This window comes from Larimichthys crocea, chromosome XI (genome assembly GCF_000972845.2).
Source record: "Larimichthys crocea isolate SSNF chromosome XI, L_crocea_2.0, whole genome shotgun sequence".
NCBI lineage: Eukaryota > Metazoa > Chordata > Actinopteri > Sciaenidae > Larimichthys > Larimichthys crocea.
Window position 1 is genome coordinate 9,385,309 of NC_040021.1, and position 19,243 is coordinate 9,404,551.

Here is a 19,243-nt window from a genome sequence, read left to right on the forward strand (position 1 = left end):
CTGGCCCGATAGCTGTTTTCAGCCGCCCACTTCAAATGATGCGAACATCAGCACACTCATGGACACAGGCTGTGATCTGCAGTAAATCATTACCAACAACACCAAGCTAATGTCGCTGCTACACCCAGATTGAAAACCTGTCATGTCTGATTTTGCGATAAGTCTAATTATTAAGATCTCACACTCAAATCCCATCTTGCCCCTTGAATGAATCTCTAATCAGTCCTAAGCTTATCTTCCCTAAAGCAGACACGGGTTACTTGTGTCAAAGCAGAGCCCAGCGTGTCCTTGCACACATGACTTTTATCACAAAGTTCTTCAGAGCTGCTCTGTCTGGCCCGTAGCTTTCTATTGGTCACACACCATTAACCTTCGTTCATTGTTTCTGGCTGCATTGTTTTATCAGTGATGACACAGACACGAGCCCTGTGACTTACAATTTTAACTGAAATATAGACACTGACATTGTAGATTACAGCGGCGCCTATAGATGTGAATGGAAAAACGATGATTAGATTTCACCAGCTTTAAATGCATATTCCGTCAAAGTTCAATTTCATCCTACAGTTGAGTGCATGCATCATGTTCTTAATCTGTTGGACACGCCTGCTGCCTCTCTGTTACAGAGTTCAGTAAATACAGGCTTTGATCTGGAGAACCAGCCTCATTAGCGTGGCTTCTTTGTCTGAATAAATAAAATTTTAAATGTTTTCCCCCATAGCCACACATACCCACACATACAATTACACATCTCCTTGGTCATAACTGAGGTCATTTGTCATTTAACCCGCTCCAAGTCCTCACTACATTCTGTGAACTTTAATTGTTGCTGAGGTCCTCGTTTGTTGGCGTCAGTGTTGTGCATTTTAATGAGTTAATGATGCTTCAGTTTTAACCAGTAATTAAAATTTCATTCACTGATGAGCGTTCGTTTCTCAGGTTGGCCCAGATGGAGCGCTCCAACGGCTCTCTGCCCACAGACAGCAGCTCGGCCACAGGAAGCATGTAAGTCCTCACCGATCATTTCTAACATTTTTACATGATTTTCCCTCGACTATGAATTCCCATCATTCTTTTTCCTGTATATATTCAAACAAATACTCCAAAAAACAACAACAACATTTTGACCAAATGTAAAAAAAAAAAAAAAAAAATGTTGCCCATGTTTGTTGATATTTGATTTCATTATAACTCTGAGATATATTCCTGTTTACCTGTCATGGGTAGCCCAAAAAACTTGCCTTGCCTGCTTTCAGTGCATGAAAACCAGCCAAGAAATAATAAGGTGGCTTCCTACATTCCTGAAAACAAGTGAGAGTGTGTGAGAGCTGAGAAAGGTTTTTGAGAGAGCAGAAGAAATGTGGAGTAAGGAGGGCGGTGGACAATGGGATGTGGTTGAATACAGTCGGAAGGACAGGACTGTAATGGATTAGATTGCCAACAATGAGAAGTAAGAGTGATTGGTTTCAGATCTCTGATAATGACCAGTTATCTTGGATCAGAGGAGATGAGAACATGAAACTTGAAAAAGAAAAAATCACAAAAAAGGTGCGTGTGTGTGTGTGGGTGTGTGAGAGACAGGGGCCGATGAGGAGCCCCAGATTTTCTGATAGCATGTGTCTATGTGTGTGAAGGCATGTGTATGTCTTCTGCTGGCCATTCGACTTGAAGGAGGCATTTGTCTCTTTTCCCAACTGAGATCCTAATCGATGAAATGAGTTCTTTAATGCTGAGCCGAGGTTCAAATACCCTCAGATGAGCTCATGGACACACTAACGTGAAACACACACAAACATGGGCACACACTTGTCACTGTGTTCTTGTCCCTAGAGGGAATTACTTTTCGTTCCGTTCGCCTGTTTTGATAAGACACTTGTAGATTTCAAGATTTCCCAGATCATAGATCACCATCACAGATGTGGGAATTAGCGGCATGTGTGTATGCATGTGTGAAATGAATTTTTCTCTCTCAACAATTTCAACAAGTACAAAAAAGTATGTTTGTTTTTTTAGAAGTGTTGGCAGGTCTAACAACAACTGGAGAGCAAACACTTTGCCAACATTACGCAGAAAGCAAATGAACAACAAGTTTTAGGATTTAAAAAAATAACAATTCTTTTAAAAAAAAGAGTACAACATCGAACAGGATCAAGGGAAGATGGGTAAAGACACTTTTGACAGTCTTGAGTGAAGATGAAGAGAAGCATCAAGATTCATGCTGCTGTAGGTTGAATCCCTTGATGATGTGCGTGCCTCATGTGGTCCACTGCTCCCACACGTCACCTTCATCTGAGCTCCCAGCAAAGAACCACAGTTTTAGAAACTGAAGGCGTTCGATTGACGACTCCCCAAAGGTCTCTGTGCTTTCAGCTGATCAATAGGAGAAAGTACAGAAAGACAAAAAGTGTGAAAGGTGGAAACAGAGGTGGATTTATTTTCCTCTCAAAGCTTCCCTAATATGGGACAAACATATTATTCCCACTCCTCTTTACTCTTTTGTGCTTTGTGCTCCAGCTTATTTAAGAGAGGAAGCCATTATCTTTGCCAGCTACGAAACAACACTGACACTGGCGCTAATGACATGAGGAAGATGATGGTTTGATGAAGGCTAATGAGAGGGGGAAAAACACTCACCAAGACACATTTAGAACATAATTATAGTTCTTGTGCTTCCACTCACTGTAACATCACTGTCATCACTGTAAGATTTGCACTCAGCTCTGCTGTGAAACAACAGTCACAAAGTAACAGTGCAGATAAAAGCGCACAATCCTCTGAGGGGAAAAAAGGAAATTTAAATGCCACTCACAAATGATACTAGAAATAGTGTGTTGTTCTAGTACACATTGTTGACAAGAACGGGGTTCATACTTATCAACATGGAGCACAATATAGCATCTGTGTGCATTACAGGAAAGAAATCAAATGTACATTTTTTGCAATGGAAAGCCAAACTTGGTTATTATTCTGCGCAAAACAAATAACCAAGCTCTCAATAAATCAAGTTTTATTTATTGCAGTCTGAACAATACCACTAATTAGGAAGAAGACTGAACTACACTCAGTTTGTCTGCTAAAGTACATTATAATTGTTGTTTTTTGTGGAGGATAATTGACTTATTTAAATGGATTCCCCACATATCGGCTCTTAATTTTGACTAACAGCAAAATAATGTTGAGATTTTTGTGATAAAAATTGGCACTTGTGAATTCAGTCATCACTACAGCCAGCTTAATTTCCTGAAAAACAGTTTTTTCCGCATCATAAATGTTGTAACATTCAGTTAAATATGACTGTGCTGCAATAAAATGTCATTCACATTAGTTGAATGAAGAATTCTATGAGCTGTTTCTTAAAGGCCAGTATCAGCCAGTAGACGTCTTAATGCCAATGTGTCCATCAAGGCCGGATTTTAAGGAGAAAGTAACTTTGTAAAAATAGCAGTAATGTGCTTTATAGAACAGTCCACTCAGCCATATCTCTTCTCAAAAGAAAAAGCTGTAAATTGTGTGGTCAGCTGCGAAGTAACTCTCCTTCCTCCTTCATTTTTAATGCGTTTGGTTCAAAGTGGTTTAAAAAGAGATTTATTTTTTTTCACATACAGCTGGTTTCATCCAAGCCTCTTTGCCGATCACAACACCATCTGGTTGTTTTTTTTGAGGACACACAAACTCACAGAAAGTATCCCCATGCCCGACACTAGTACAAGGTGCCTTCTTGGCAGTGTTAGAGCTTATGGATTCACGCATAGTGCAACATGAACGACTGCGTTTGCCAATTACATGCATGTTTGGCTTTTGGCTTGTGCTTTTTTGATCGTTCAAAGCTGGCAAACACAGATTTGGACTCGCTGCCAGCTGTGCAGTGATATCAATAATTAGTATGTATGTGTGTGTGAGAGTGTAGAGTTAAAGTGTGAGTTTGTGTGCACATTTGCCTTCAGTGCTTGTGTTCATTTTTGTGCTGCGCTGCTTTTATCTACAAGGGAATCCTTAATTAGGAAGTCGGTGCTGCCTGTTTTGTCTGACCTCCAGCCAAAGCACAACGTAGTCATCGATCGGTACGTCACAGAGGAACGAAACTCCCCGCTCCCCTTTTTCGCCTGGCTTTTTTGTTTGGTTATCTCTCGCTTTCCAGTCTTCGCCCTAGTGCTGTCCCTTGTCCCTTGTCTTTTGAAATTTTGCCCTTTATTCCCATCCCTCTCCCTTTAATTTCTCTAGCCCCTTTTCTTTTTCAAACTCCTTTCATCATTTCCTGTCCTCCCCTCTTTCTCTTCTTGTTCTTTCATCATTTTTAGTTGTAGTCTAATCATGTTTTACCTTTGGGCCCTGCCCAACCTTCACACTGAACCAACACAATGCTTTTTTTGATCATTCCCCAGATGTGGAAGACTGTAGTCTCTGCGTCTTTTTCATCCTCTCCATTCATTTTCTCTCTCATATTCCTGATTTCTTTCTTTCTCTTTGTCACTCACTGTTTCTCTCTGAGTTCAGTCTAGGCAGCACAGATAGCACTATTCAGCCCGAGAGGAGCTGCTTGCTTTGTGATATGTTAGCTAGGCATCAAGCCTGGGGACTATTGTTGTTGCGTAAAGACTGTAAAAGTCCCCTCAGCTGTGTCCTCGCTCACCCTCACCACGCACTGCGCTCATATTCACAATGCATTGCAGCTTATAGCCTTGGCATTCATGACCATTATTTACATTCACAGTTCTTCCCCACACTGACACTCATTTTCTCTGTTATCTCTTTCTTCTCGCGAACCAGCACCACACTGCCTGAGCCTCCTGTCCTTTCACTGCTCTTCCTCTTTTCTCCCAATATTCCAAAGAAAGTTGTTTGTGAGCCAGCTCTGAGCCTTCTGGTCCCCATTTCCACATATAATGATCCCCTTCCTGCTGTCCTCTGGGCGCTCCCCCTGCCAGCCATAATGTCCTGTTGCCAGGGACCTGCCTAATTGGTCATTCGGACTTCTGTCCCCAAACCCCAGCAGACAAAACTGTCACCAGTTTTCAGGTTTGTCTACAACAACTCAGACATTCTTTATCTTCCCTGTCTCCTTTGTGACAGGATACCCATATTTCAAAGAGAAACGTGTGCTGTGTGTTTGGTATATTGCTGCATGTTGCAGCAGTGGCAGTGTGAAATTCGACTTCCTGTCTCTGCCAGTGTTCACTATGTAATTTATCAGGAATTTCCACATTGCTTCTGTCTCCACATCAGAGTGAAATTGATAAATAACTACCTATATGTGTGCATGCATATGTGGGAAGCTCTGGAAGTGTTTTCAGAAAAGTTAGAAAAGTTATAAGGGTATTAAACTTTCCAGTTTAGAAAGTTATTTCGCGACTCTTTTATCATTGGTGGCTTTCCTTTTTGTTAAAATATATGAAAAGGTTGAACTTGACGCAAATCCCATTCTTAAAGAAAAGAACACTCTAAACTTGTGCTTTAAATCATACAAAGAGCTTAGACTGATAAATGATTAAAACCTTTTTCTCTTAAGTGTATACGGAAGACTACTGCCTCTGCATATTGTTCCTTTTATATGAAAAGAGGTGAAAGTCTCATTCTGACTACCTTTCATTAGCTATCCGCTCGCCTGTTTTTTTTGTCATGAAGCAGTATAATTCATGTTATGTCATCTCAGAGAAAGAAAAAGCTTCCTGTCCGTAACCCTTTCTTTTTATGCATGTGGCGATAATGGCATTCTGAATATTTTCTGAATTGTCATGGATTGTCTTCTATGGTGAAATTCAAGGGTACCTTGTGTAAAACCTGAGAAGTTTCAGTTCGCCAGCTTGCTCTCCGAGGCGTATTTGATTAACTTGCTCATTATAGCCAAGGATTATGCACTCAGTTATGGTCTGGCCCTGATAAGAGTGTATGAACCAACTTAATAGCAAGTCATCGCACATTTTAAAAGGTGCCAAGAGTACCTGCCCGGATATCACTGACAGAGTTGTGGCTTAAAGTTCAAAGAGGTCGATACAGTGTTCTGTCCATTGGTTGTTGCTGTTGTAAAGTAAGTTGCACAAACTGTACCTAAACTAAATCACCTTTAGTTCAGTTCTTTTGACTTATCGAATGCAGAGGTGATCGAACTTTTTCCCCTGGAGAGCAAAAACAGAAACTTAATGGTGGCTCACGGGCCAAGAGAAACACCTACTGCACTGTATTGATTAGATGCAGAATAGATCCCAAGCTCCCTTAATAGTTGACTCTCTGCCTGTGTCACGCTGCCGCTGTTCTCAGAATATGAAAATTAATTAATAAGTAGGGATCCTACATATTTAAAAGTCCAGTGTGTGAGATTTAGGGGGCTTTTTACAGAATTGGCTGAAATGAAATACAATATTTATAATTATGTTATCATGCGTGAATAATCACCTGAAGTTTATCGGTATAATATAATAGTTTAGAATGAGCCTTTTATATTTACAGATGCTGCAGGTTCTCTTCCACAGAGTCTACCATGTTTCTACAGTAGCCCAGAATGGACAAACTAAACACTGGCTCAAGATTTCACATTCACAGGCAATAAGGTTGCAATCAGCAAATACACAGCTGGATACCACTAAATCCTTCACACTGTTTCTTTTTAAAGAGCATTTTTACCTAATGGTATAAACAGCAATTTACAGTATAATTATTTATTAAATCTTTTAATTGTTATTTGCTAGAAACATCTCACAGGCGTCACTTTAGGCAGCCGTGGTCAAATGGTTAATGCTCTTTTTTAGGAAGATGGAAATCTATCAATTAAATGCTGGTTTAATGCGTTTTGTTGTAAATGTTCTCCACAGTTTACAAACTGACCTTTAGTTACCATAGTTGTGCCTGCACAGTTTTCTTGTGCAACAAGGATTAGTAATGACATTTTAGGTTTGCTCGCTCCCTGGCCAATTGTTTGCTTACAACATCTCTGATTGCCTGCACACTTTACTCACTATGGTGAGTAACATGTTGTCAGAGAAACGTGGGCCAATAAAATGATTAGTTAAAAATCTATAGTATATATATTGTTATAAGAAGTAGAAGGACACTTGTCTATAATAATAAAAAAATGTCTTCTTCTTTTTAATACACCTGGACAACCACAGGATATAAATGTCACAGAATGACAGGCTCAGCACTTCTGAAAAGAGCCACACATGGAGCTACCACGCTAAACTTTCTCAGCCAAAGTGTATTTCAAGCTGTCAAACTGGCTCTGGACAGTCACTTTAGCAATGGAAAGGACTGCCTTCTCTTTTCTTTCTTTTGTACCTGCATTGTCAGGTTTTAGTCTTAGGCTCAGGTCGTGTTTCAGAATGTACGTGACAGCTGTGCTTTGGCAAGACTTACCACCCCATTTCAGATCACTCAGATAGCACATAAAGAGATGGACACACACAGATAGATAGATAAATATAATAACAGACACCAGTAGCCACTTCTCTTTCTCGCTCTCCATATTTTTCCATCAGTCTGTGAGGCTCATTCTCCTCTGTGCTCCATGTTCTTACAGTCCGCCTTTATTCCAGTTATCAGAGCTGTAGCTTAAAGTGTAGCAGATCTACAATAGCCAAAGGTCTTATATTTCATGGCAGCTACCACAATCTTTGTTTAGATTAGGTGCTTGGAAGCTGCAGTTTTTATCTGTATTTACAGTAAGCTGGCTTTTTTCCTGGTGTGCGAGCTGGCAGAGGAGATAACCATAGCTAGAACTAAACTAAAAGTAAATGAACTCTGAGATATTTTTCTCTGGCTATAATCTTTAATCTGTTGACAAACAAATATGGGATGATAATTTCCAAGCATCCATTTGAAGTTTGTTTCCAAACATAATGATTCCTAATAATGATTCTTCAAAAAAAAAAAATTCTTTTTCAATTTTACATCATTTGACTGCTGAAAAAAGCCACCCTCCTCCCCACTGAACTACCCGGGGACAAGTTGTTTGGACTTTTCACTCATCACATGACGTTGCACTTTCCAACCCCCACAGGGACGACGAGCATGCCCTGATCCTGCAGTACTGTCAGACGCTTGGAGGGGAGGGCTCCCCCTGCAGTCAGCCCCAGAGTCCTGCCCAGATCCTTCAGGCTGTGGAGAGGGAGGAACGAGGCGAGCTGGAGCGGATCATAGCTCGTCTGGAGGAGGAGCAGAGGTAAGGCGTTTGAAGTGTGCATTAAAGACTTGAGAGGATCCAGTGTGGAGGTTGGTTAATACCCAAAATATAGGGGAATCATCACTTATGTTTGTTTTTAAGATGGACACTTGAAATTTTATCTTGTTCTAAATAAAATCTCTGTTTGTCTTCCTCTGTTCTTAGTTGCTCTTGTTATGTTATGTCGGATGTATATGTTAACTCAGAGTTTATTCCACACTCCAGAGCACAAATACACAAACATACACACTTCCCGTACCCCCGAGTTTGTCTCACATGCCAAGTCCTTCCCCAGTTTGATTAGTAAATGGACATGGCTTAGAGACCAAGTCACTATACGATCTATTGTTGTATAGGCACAGCCAGAGGCTTGGCTGGAGTGATTTAACACTTAATGCACACACACACACACACACACACACACACACACACACACACACACACACACACACACACACACACACACAGGCACTGTGGGAGAGAGACGAAGAGAGAGAGAGAGAGCTTTACTGCCAGGCTCATAAATGCCAACTTAACTAAAGCACGGTAGCTTATGGTTTTGCACAGAGAAAGCGAGAGGGAGAGGAAGGAGTGAGGCGAGAGATTTGGCAGGGGTGCCTTTATGTTTGTCTATCCACCACACAAACAGGATTTCACTGAGAAAGCAGAGGTAAACATGACTCTGGTATTTTGCTATTGCACCCCAATGTGCGGGCTCAGGAAGGAGCTTTGAAATGACGTGTGTTTGAGAGTCTTTCAGTGATAATAATAAGAAAAAGACTCAGCTTAATGGTTACACCTAGTTACAGGTCTTACACCTCAACAAGATACATATACAGGCATATAGTGCACGCATAAACACACATTTATTTATGATATAGTGTACATAAATAAAAAAGGATACATTTCTTACCCTTGTTTCTCAGGACCCTGCAGAGGGAATATGAGCAGCTAAAGGAGCAGCACGGCCAGCGAGGGGCCCCTGCTGGAAGCCCCTGGGAGTCGGAGGGATCTTTTGGCCATCCAGATGAGGCTGATCTTCTAGCTGAGGCCAAGCTGCTACGACAACACAAGGGCCGGCTGGAGGCCCGCATGCACATCTTGGAGGAACACAACAAACAGCTAGAGTCTCAACTTCATCGCCTCCGACAGCTACTGCACCAGGTGACATAACACTTATTTGTTGGGCTTGCTTTTACCTTAGGAGGCAATGGATTTAGGCTAAGCCATAGAAGTATAGAGTCCCAGAATATAAATGTCATCCCTTAGAAAATAATGAATCGGGATAGTTTGTTGTTGTTGTTGTTGTGGACTTTTTCCTGACAACTGCAAAGTGTACCTGTCTGAAACAGATTCAAACTGTCTCTATGAAGAGGCCATTTGCAGAAACAATGGTTGCAGTTTTGGCACTCAGCGGACTGAAAACAACATAGATGTAAGTTGCCTACTAATGGAAAAGGACTTCAAACCTGAAGTAGTTTCATATCAAAAATATGTGATATAAATGCCAGCTTTAGAAAAGAGTTATTATGTGAGCTTCAAAAGTAAGCACATTTTTCCCAATATACAGTAATAAAGCAAACATATGCAGCAAGTAGGGGGTTGATGACTAATATGTCTTTGTCGGGTGATTTGTGTGATGTTCTTCAAACTTGAATGAAATGAATACGTTTCCTCCGGAGGAATTATCACTTTCACAGCCTTCAAGTGTCTTCTGAGCACAGAGTGCACGCCCAACTGTGCTTCAAAGTTTATTTCTTTCATAAGTTGTCTTTTCTTTTAGTTCATTAGGCGTGTTGTTGGAGAGCAGCAGGGCAGTAATCACAGTTCGCAGAATCACTCACGCACACCAGCTGGCAGGGCTGTTTCAGTGCAACTCATAAAATAAAAAAAAGTCATTTAAAAAGTGCAACACTCATATAGAATGCTTTCAATAAATTAAAGGATTCTTTCAAAGTCATTCATATAAATCAACATAAGTACAGTATGTGCTTGTGCCCTTAACTTTCACACGTCTGTATTAGGCCTGTGTTGAAAAAATCGATTTTCCGATTCTGAATCGATTTGCATATTAATTCTTTAAGATCGATTCGTACATCCAAAGATCGATTTAATTACATTAAAATTTTAATACATTTTCCCCCGGTGAACTTTAACCCCACTAGTCACGTCATTGAATTGAAACAGGCGTACACCATGTATAAACTACACTACGGCGTCTCACACATGCGAGGTGCGTTCACTGGCCGTCGGAATGACTATGATGCGTTAATGAATGTGGGAAAAATGGAAATTCACCGAAAATATAATAAAACTACAGACAAAAGAACACTCACGGAAAACTCTACAACTACCAGCCACTTCTGTACGTTCTCTTAAAATAACTGAGGCAATTGCGGGTTACATCTGCAAAGATATGCGCCCGTATTCCGTTGTTGAAAACGAGGGCTTCAGGTGACCAAAAAAATTGTTTTAATAACACTAACCTGAATCGAGATTGGATCGGATCGGATTATGATAATCGATTCTCAATCTTGAGAATCGGAATCGAATCGATTCTTGGAATTTGAATCAATACCCAGCCCTAGTCTGTATTTAAACATGCCAACACTGTCAATGTTCTTTTGCTGTGCCTTAGAATAACAAAACCTGCTCATCATCGCTCGGATTAGATCCTAATCACATCATTTCCATTCCATCCAGGAGTCCGGCATTCATCTCCAGTCCCTCTATCAATAACTTCTAGATTTGTTTATGCACGGCCTAATTGCTCACTGTGGTTGAATTGTTTGTGCCGAGTGAAAAATGCACAACCCTCAAGCCAAACAAACAACAATCCCGACAAATCAGACCGAGCAAACACAGGGGCAAGGTATTGGCTCTCTGGAAGCTGTGGAGCTGGAAGCACTGTAATAACTCACAACAAATACGGCCTCGGGAAGGCAGCTGACGTGACTCTGCAGCTTTTTCATGGATGAAGATTAACATTTTGATAGAAAAAAGGGTTTGTCGTGTGCCTATCTTTCACCATATTATTTCTCACCATTTTAGACAGTGAATACAATTATAGTAACATACTCACATGTATATACAGTATGCAGAATCTTCAGAAGGAAATGTTAGTTCATTTAGTTCACAGTTCATTCAACTCCTTAGAACTTATCAGAACTTATATATCACAGGTTTTCTGTATAAATTCTTAATCTGATAATTACTTTATTACGCTAATATTCCAAAGAGTACACGGCAATCACAGGCAGAGTAGGGCAGGTCATGAATTTACCCACTTGGAAATCAAATTTGGTATCTGTACAGTATGTATCCGTACCAGGGAAATGAATATATTCAAATGGAAATCTTTAAAGCCCCTGATGGCCCTGTAGACAAAATGAGTTTCCACTGCCTCGTTCATCGATTTCAAAGTGAAACCAACCGAATCCGACCTGACAGGAGGCATTAAGAATAACTGTATAGAAATAGCTTCTTATTTGTTTATGCAGGTCATATAGTGGCATCAGTATTAAACTGAGATGGATTCAGAACCAGTTAAAAACTCGTAGTTGAGCATAACTCATTTTAAAGTCATATACGGTAAAGTGTCGAATTTCCTGTGCCATGTCTTAGCACTGTGTGTGTTGACTTGATGCAGAAAATCTCATGCTACCTTCTGTGTATTTATTGTATTCATAAAGTGACCTGATTCTGAAAAACTAAAAATAGAAACGTAATGACACTCATGACTACCTGCTCATACACAAACATCCCATGCTCAATAAGAACTTCTGTTCTCTGACATTTAAGTCCCCGGAGTCCTGATAATATGTCAACATGTCTCTCCATCAACCATCAGCGTTACTGCCAAGCCACAGAATAATAAACCCAGCCAGCACATTAAATTCACACTCCTGAAGGCTGACCAAAGCCCTGACCCCAGCTATTCTAAGACGAGCCTCGAGACAATGGCTCTGCTCCAGAGACAGTTCCAACATGTGAGTCTTTACTGATGCCAGAGGCTCCAGGAGAAGAAGAAGAGGGGTGACAAGAGACGAAACATTTATTTGATTTGTTGCACTTGCAAAGCTGAAGGGAATCTGCCGTAATTGTCAGACATCAAGTGTCCCCTCCTGTGCATCACAGCATGTTTTCACCAAATCATCAACTGTCCACAACTTTTGAGTTGCAAAATCGATTCAGATACGGTTGTGTTATGTTTTTTTGTTTGTTGTTTTTTTGGAGTAACTGTGGTTGTTACTGTCATTTTCTCTTTTTGTTGTTTTGACAGTGTGCTTGTTTCTATCAGACTTCTCTTATCAGCCTGTGACTTGAATACCTGTGGTATTTACTTGTATTTATTTTGAAAATTTAAAAAATCACATAAATATTGTTATTATCTGTGTATTTCAGGACATCTTGGAGCACAGCAGGTTTTCTGAAAGGCCAGGTCACAGTGCAGACAACAGCCCATAGCTGTATGACCCGAAATAACAATAGGCAATCTGTTCCAGACAAGCCACTGTCAAAAACAGAGTAAATAGAGACATTGCTAGATTATCTACATTCACTGTCTGCTACTCCAGCTCCTCTGGCTGCTGCATTAATGTCACTCACATCACCTCAGATATAAGTGTAAGAGCAGACACCTGTGGACAGGAAGGCAAGACAAATACACATCTTCTGCCTCCGCGAAGAAACTTTCAAATTGTTACTTTAAATGTGGACACAGCAGGGATTGTGTATTATTATGAACTGTCAAAAGTTTTAGCACTCATCGCTTTAATTCCAGTGGTTGTGTTTGAATTTCTATGGGTGCTTTCAATAAAATGACTATGTGACAATTAGTAAGAACACTAAAAATTAAACTATGCAATTATCTTTGGTGTATTTGAATGTGATTGATAGCGTAGCATGTTAAACTCAAGTCGTTAGATTGGCAGAGACGTTCATGAGGAATGTTTCTGCACACATAACAACAGCCTCGTTGTGCCGCCCTCTGGTATTCCCTTGTCTCTGCCTGCCACTGTGAAGCACAGCTAATTTTGAACTTGTCAAGCCGATGCCAAGTGGAATAATTGTTATAATAATGGATTTTCTTTCCTTTTCTTTTTTTCTTTCTTCTCTGACTGTCTGTCTGTCTATCTGTCTTTCTCTCAGCCGGAGGTGGACTCAAGGGTAAACGGAGTGTCCTCTCCCACTGTGCAAGATCGAGTGCCACTTACTGAAAACTCAGGTGAGACACTCAAAGCTCAAGCTCAAAACAACTTGTATAATCAGGTAAAAAACGCTTACACTACCATTGATCTTGAAAAATAAAGATGGGTCCTTGGAATGAAATGACTATAGCAGAAGCACATTTTCTAGCAGCATTTAGCAGATACACTGAAAGTCTGAATGTTGCACACAGAAAAGGATCTCACCAATTCCCTGCTAATGGAAACTTGTTGCTCACTGTGGTATGGTGCCAGATTAGTGTGTGTATGTGTAGTAACAGAAATTCAACCTGCGTGTGTGTATGTGTGTGTTTGTTCAGATGAGCTGCTGGACTCCCACAACAGCAGCTCTGACCTGGCAGATGTAATGGAGCAGATTAACAACTCCTTCCCTGCATGCAGTCGTAAGTTTCCCACTCCTCCTCCTCCTCCTCCTCCTCTCCCACTGCGTCTTCCCCAGTCTCTGAAGGCAGATTTGTGCTTTGCCACAAGGAAGCTGGTCAGCAGAAAAAATCGCACATATCACCGTCTTCATACTTCATCCCACACAAGGAAAATTCATGTGTAGTGCACCAGATGTTTGAATTAGGCAAGTTTTGTTCTCTCCTTGTACGACAATTAAAGGAATGATCTTGTTTCACTACATCATCATAATATCCTAAAATTCACTGTGTCACCTTCTAATTACTTCTTTCCAAAACCCAAAGTTATTCAGTCTGCGCTTATAAATGACAAAGAAAAGCAGTAGAGAATGTTTGGCATTTTTGTTTAAAACATGACTGAGGTAACACATATCAGACTTTTCCTTCAAAATGTCTGTTTTTATCCACATAGTTCATTTCACAGATGTTCCCATGATGATTTATATGTAAACTTTATCCCTTCTGTGCCAATACAGTTTGTCTTTCCACACGTGGAAGACAGAAATAAGAGTTGTGGGATCCCATGATTATTCTTGTTTTAAATTCAGTTCAGAGAGTAGATATTTTCTTTATCCATGTTAGTACTTTTTATATCCATGATTCTATATTCACAATGCTGAAGCTGCATCACATAGCAGCAATAAATGAAATAGAAACCGAAGATTGAGGCAGGGGAGACGGTACAATCAATACAATCTACAATTTCAAACAGACTCGTCGAACCGCCTTCTAATTGTCTCCTTTACTTCCTCTGACTGCTTTTGTTGATCCTCCTGTCTTCTCCGTCCTCTTTCACCACGTCACACACTCCCGCTCTGCATCTGTCCTTTGTCTGTTTTACCTCATGCCATCATTGTCATTGTTTGTGCATGTGTGTGTGTAGGTTTGTGAGCAACGTGTGGGGTGTCAAGAATAAATGAATGCAGATGGAGCCGCTGAACACTCGTCTGTGTGAATTCAAACGGTGTATTGTATTTCAATGGGATACAGAGTTTGCTTTTTCAAGTGGAATCACAGTTTTTGTGGAATTGTGACTTTGTGCTTTTTAAAAAACAACCTTGGGGTTTTTTTTGTTGTTTTTTTATTATCATACAAATTTGGTATTTGATATGATCAGGAAAAATGTTAGACCGTCATTACTCTTTATAGCAGAATATCCACCTCTGGGGATATTTATCAAATAGCAAAATAAATAAAAATGTTTGAATAGCGAGTTAGAGCTCACTGATTTTAAATTACGTTCCAATTTTAAGAGTCAAAACTGGTATGAGGGCTTAAGTTAAAAATCCATTCTAATCTGGCAGGCCATCCAACATTATTAGCATTTGGTTACTGCATAGCTCGGAGGCACCAGGACTGAAAAGCACAGAGCTGAGTGTTTGCTTGAATATGTGGGAGGGACCCAGAGGCTGATAATTTAGTGAAGACTTATAAAAACAGAGCTGAACAGTTCATCAACAGTTCTCTTTGCTTTGTCTCCCACAGCCTCAAGCCTCTCCTCAAGGCCACAGGTAAGCCCAAGTTCTTCCACACTTTTAGATACACTTCTATAAATCAGTCTTGTGTATTTGCAGCTTGTTTCGAAGCTCCTGTTTTTCCTTCCTTTCTGCTTTATTGTGTGTGTATGTGTGTGTGTGTGTGTGTGTTTCCGGGTTACTGTTTTAGTAAGGTGAGAGACGTCTGAGCAGAGCAACAGAGGTAATTACAGCTGCTGCCGCAAAAATAGTCCCCTCCATGTAGCCCTCACCTGCCGCAGCCCTCCACATTTGGTGGGCTGTAAGAAAGAGACAAGCTAATGGATGTCTGGGGAGCACCATTAGCTGCTCATCTCATTCCCCTGGTATGAGGCCACGGTGCATTTTGGGACAGAGGTGTTGTGAAAGTTTTTACCACTGACCTCATGCCACTGTAATTCTTTTTTTTACCCCGCTCTGGTGCCTTTCCACTCATTGCATTTTCCCCATTCTCTCATTGTCTTGGCTCGTGTCTTCACACAGAGCTAATACCTTCACACACCGGTTAAACTGCTTATTTGCGGTGAATCCATTTTTGGTGGCTGTTACAAAACAGACACACACTCATGGCTTGGCAACGTGGCACGGCTGTTAGCATTTTACACCTCGTCATGGCTTTCTATAATGTAATAATGCATATATTATTCAGTATACATTACAAAACAAAGGGAAAGCACATTTCTCCTCTTCTACATTTCCTTAGTCATCCTTTCACTCTTACTTTTTTTTTTTCATTGTCCTTTGCAAACACTGTTTCATAAGCTTTCCGTTCTTACACATGGGCGAATAGGTTTGACTGCCTAATTCCATTTCTGAGAAGACGAAGGCTATGTTTTGTAAAATCTTTCGGCTTCATGATCCACGCCCACCTCCTCCCTTTCCTCCACGCCAAGAAGCTCCTAATGGACTGTAACTGGCTTAAGGGACTGCAGTCCATTTACCAGCTTTCAAATCCGATTACTTTGTTCGAACCTCTGATAGTTTCACACAGTGATGTCCTTATGAAGAGAAATGAGGCCTGTTTACCTGCTGCACTAACAAAAAAAGACAAAACTACTGAAAACTTCTCAGTACAACTTGAACCCACGACACGCACCACAGCGTTTTTAAAGGGTGTCATTTTTGTCGTCCGATCCACTGTGATGATTTCATGTTTGTCTTTGCTGTTTTACAGGTGATGTGAGGAAAGTCGCCACAGAGGGGGTCTCGTGTTTGTGTGTGTGCGTGCACAGTAAGTGCAGGCGTGAAGAGACAGGACCATTCCCAAACAAACAACAAACAATCTCCCTGACCCAAAATCCCAAAGACGCACAGGACCAGACAACTTAACTACTTTTACCACCTTGTCTTGTACTATGCAAACTGTATATTTTATGAACTGTAGATTGTACCTGAACTTGGTTCATCATTTGTCAGTGATTTGTTTAGATATGCAGATGAGTATATGGACACGGGGCTTTGTATAGTAAAATATGCTTTTTTTTTGTTATTCAGAGGGAGGTTTGAGATCTGTGTTTTGTTCTTGTTAAGTTTAGCCTTCACTGGGAATCAAACTGTTACAATGTTTTTGTCATTCCACTGCTTTGTACCCTCCAGAGCCCCAGTTGCAATTATTTGTCAATGGAAGTAGCTACAAGTTTTTGTTTGATGTTTGGGAGCATGCACAGTTCCTGAGTAATAACATCCAGTGTCTGAAAGGATCATTTTGAAGATGCAGACCGTCACCTCTCAAAGCATCTGTTTTTGTTTTGAAGCTCTATCTCGTAGCATGCCTGATGTCAAGTTCTCCTTTAAAGCATTGATATGGCGGCACATTACGTGTCGACTGCAATTTGTTAATGTAAACTTTACCCCTTCTGTGCCTATACAGTTTGTCATTCCACGTGTGGAAGACAGAGAAAAGAGTTGGTGAGACAAAGTGGGACTGTGTATAAAGAGAGAAGTTTTGGAAAATAAAGATTTAAACCTAAAGTTGTTCTGAATTTGGGTTCGAAAGAGGCCCGCCATCATTATGTAGAATAGCTTCTTTTTTTTTTTTTTAAAGATAAATGTTCAGAAATCAGAGGAAAGCCATGATTGCCTTGCTACCTCAGACTCATAGACACAGTTTTGTTTTCGTGGTTTGTAAACTTGTTTAAAACAGTTGTGATCATTTACAGAACAAGAACAGCCTGGTTTAGCATTCTAAGCTTTAGCTTACTGTATTGGTGTACACTGCAACGAGGAGATACCAAGTAAAAAAAAAAAAAAAAGAAGTTACTATTACTGTACCACAATGGGTCTGTGGCCTGCTGAAGCTAGCCGCCCGTTAGGACGAGTATTACTTTATCTGTTGTTGGTTTTTCCACTGGCCTTCTAGCACTGGTCCCTCACTGCGTTGTGTTGTTGTGCTATATGCTATCCTGTAAAACTTGTGAGACTGAACAACACTACTATAACCTCCTCTGACTGTAGACTAATGATGATGTTGGTGATGATTTTAATGATTCCAATCATGATGAACCGTACCATGGCAGAACTGTGTCGCTTCTCCTGAGGTATGTAAAATAGATTGACCACACTACGTGTAATATGGCTACGTTGTTTTATTCTAAATAAAATTTTTATAACAAGTATGCATCCACTCTGCTGTCATTATTTTTACTTATTGTATGCTCTGTAAGCACTGTATACTGTAGTAACGGGTGTTTGAGGCTGTAAATATTTGAAGGTGACATACTGTAGATAAATCACTTCACAGAATTTCATCAACACTCATCAAAAATTCATCCCACTGCTTAAAGTGTTTTCATATGCAGCACTTGACCTGCATTTAAAAGCATCTTACACACTCACCAGTATGAGGAATACAAGCCTCATTACTAGTGTCATCCAGCCAGCACTAGCATTTTTATTTATCAAAGAAATTGATCACGCAGTGAGAGCTTGTATCATTATTACATATTCGCAGTGAGCATGCTGAGCTATAACTGAGAACTACAAATGAATGATGAAAGGTAATTAGCCTCTTCGCCTTTTGCTCCAGTCCTTCAAATCCATTTTTTTTCTCTTACATTTCAGCAGCATTACTCACTTGTGGTTGACACGCTCTGATTACTCTTAAAGATTATGTGATGTTCAGTTAAAGATATTTAACTTGACCGTGCCTGGCCCTGCTGTCGTTTGTTGTTGTCACAATAATTCACATAATTTCATCAGTCAATCGGAATCGCAACAGGAAATTCTCTGTTTTCTTAATTCTGCAGTTATTAGACCACGCCAAAATCAGTTTCCTTCCTTTCCCTTCTCCCTCCTAACTTAACAGTCAAGTCACAGTTCTATAACCGTGTCCTCTTGACTTCAGTTGAGTGATTACTGTCATCAGTGCCGTGATCATTGTCACCACTCATCATCATTTTTGTTGTTTTCTGTCCAAATTGGAGAGAAAGTTGAGACTTTTTCTTGCTGGACCAGTTCAGTCTTGAATAGCACTCCCTATTATCTATGGTCCATGCGTTCCATAACACACTTCAATAATGCAACAGTAGCCAAGTGATAGTGCACCCTAATTGGACCTGGGGCTACTGTACACATTCTGCCTTCTTATAGACTGTGTGCTCACATCCTCTGGGCTCCCTGAGGTGCTTTAAATTAGTCTACCACTCCCATTTCTGTAATGCATGAGCTTGTTTGTAAAGGCAACAAAGTTTGTAAGTAACAAACCAGCATCCACAAGGGAGAGGTGTTATTTGTTCCTTTACTGGATCTTGTTATAAAAATCAGCGTACTGGCATTGTTATTAATATTGATGTGACAATTATGCCAAATGTGAAAGCGGATTTGGTTTAATTACTGTAACAATCTAATGTGCTCATATGAAACTTAGTCAAAACAAGATTGCTTGAGTTATCAGCAATCTTTCCATAATATTTTAATCCTGCTCAGAAGCAGCTTTCTGTGACTCAGCGC

The 19,243-nt window shown here is 40.3% G+C and overlaps 1 protein-coding gene across 14 annotated transcripts in view; it reads left to right on the forward strand.

Moving 5' to 3' along the window:
* The window catches only part of utrn (utrophin), a 166,503-nt gene extending 148,593 nt beyond the window's left edge, over positions 1–17,910 (forward strand). For 11 of the 14 annotated variants that reach the window (XM_027284138.1, XM_019259060.2, XM_027284139.1 and 8 more), the window contains 7 exons: positions 940–1,005; positions 7,991–8,152; positions 9,079–9,316; positions 13,304–13,379; positions 13,680–13,763; positions 15,267–15,292; positions 16,470–17,910. In XM_027284138.1, the coding sequence (XP_027139939.1) occupies positions 940–1,005; positions 7,991–8,152; positions 9,079–9,316; positions 13,304–13,379; positions 13,680–13,763; positions 15,267–15,292; positions 16,470–16,478 (661 nt within the window). In that variant the 3' untranslated portion in view covers positions 16,479–17,910. Of the gene's footprint in view, positions 1–939; positions 1,006–7,990; positions 8,153–9,078; positions 9,317–13,303; positions 13,380–13,679; positions 13,764–15,266; positions 15,293–15,446; positions 15,480–16,469 lie in introns of all 14 variants that reach the window. The other 3 variants (XM_027284140.1, XM_027284147.1, XM_027284146.1) reach the window with 3 other exon arrangements.
* The last annotated feature ends 1,333 nt before the right edge of the window (positions 17,911–19,243 follow it).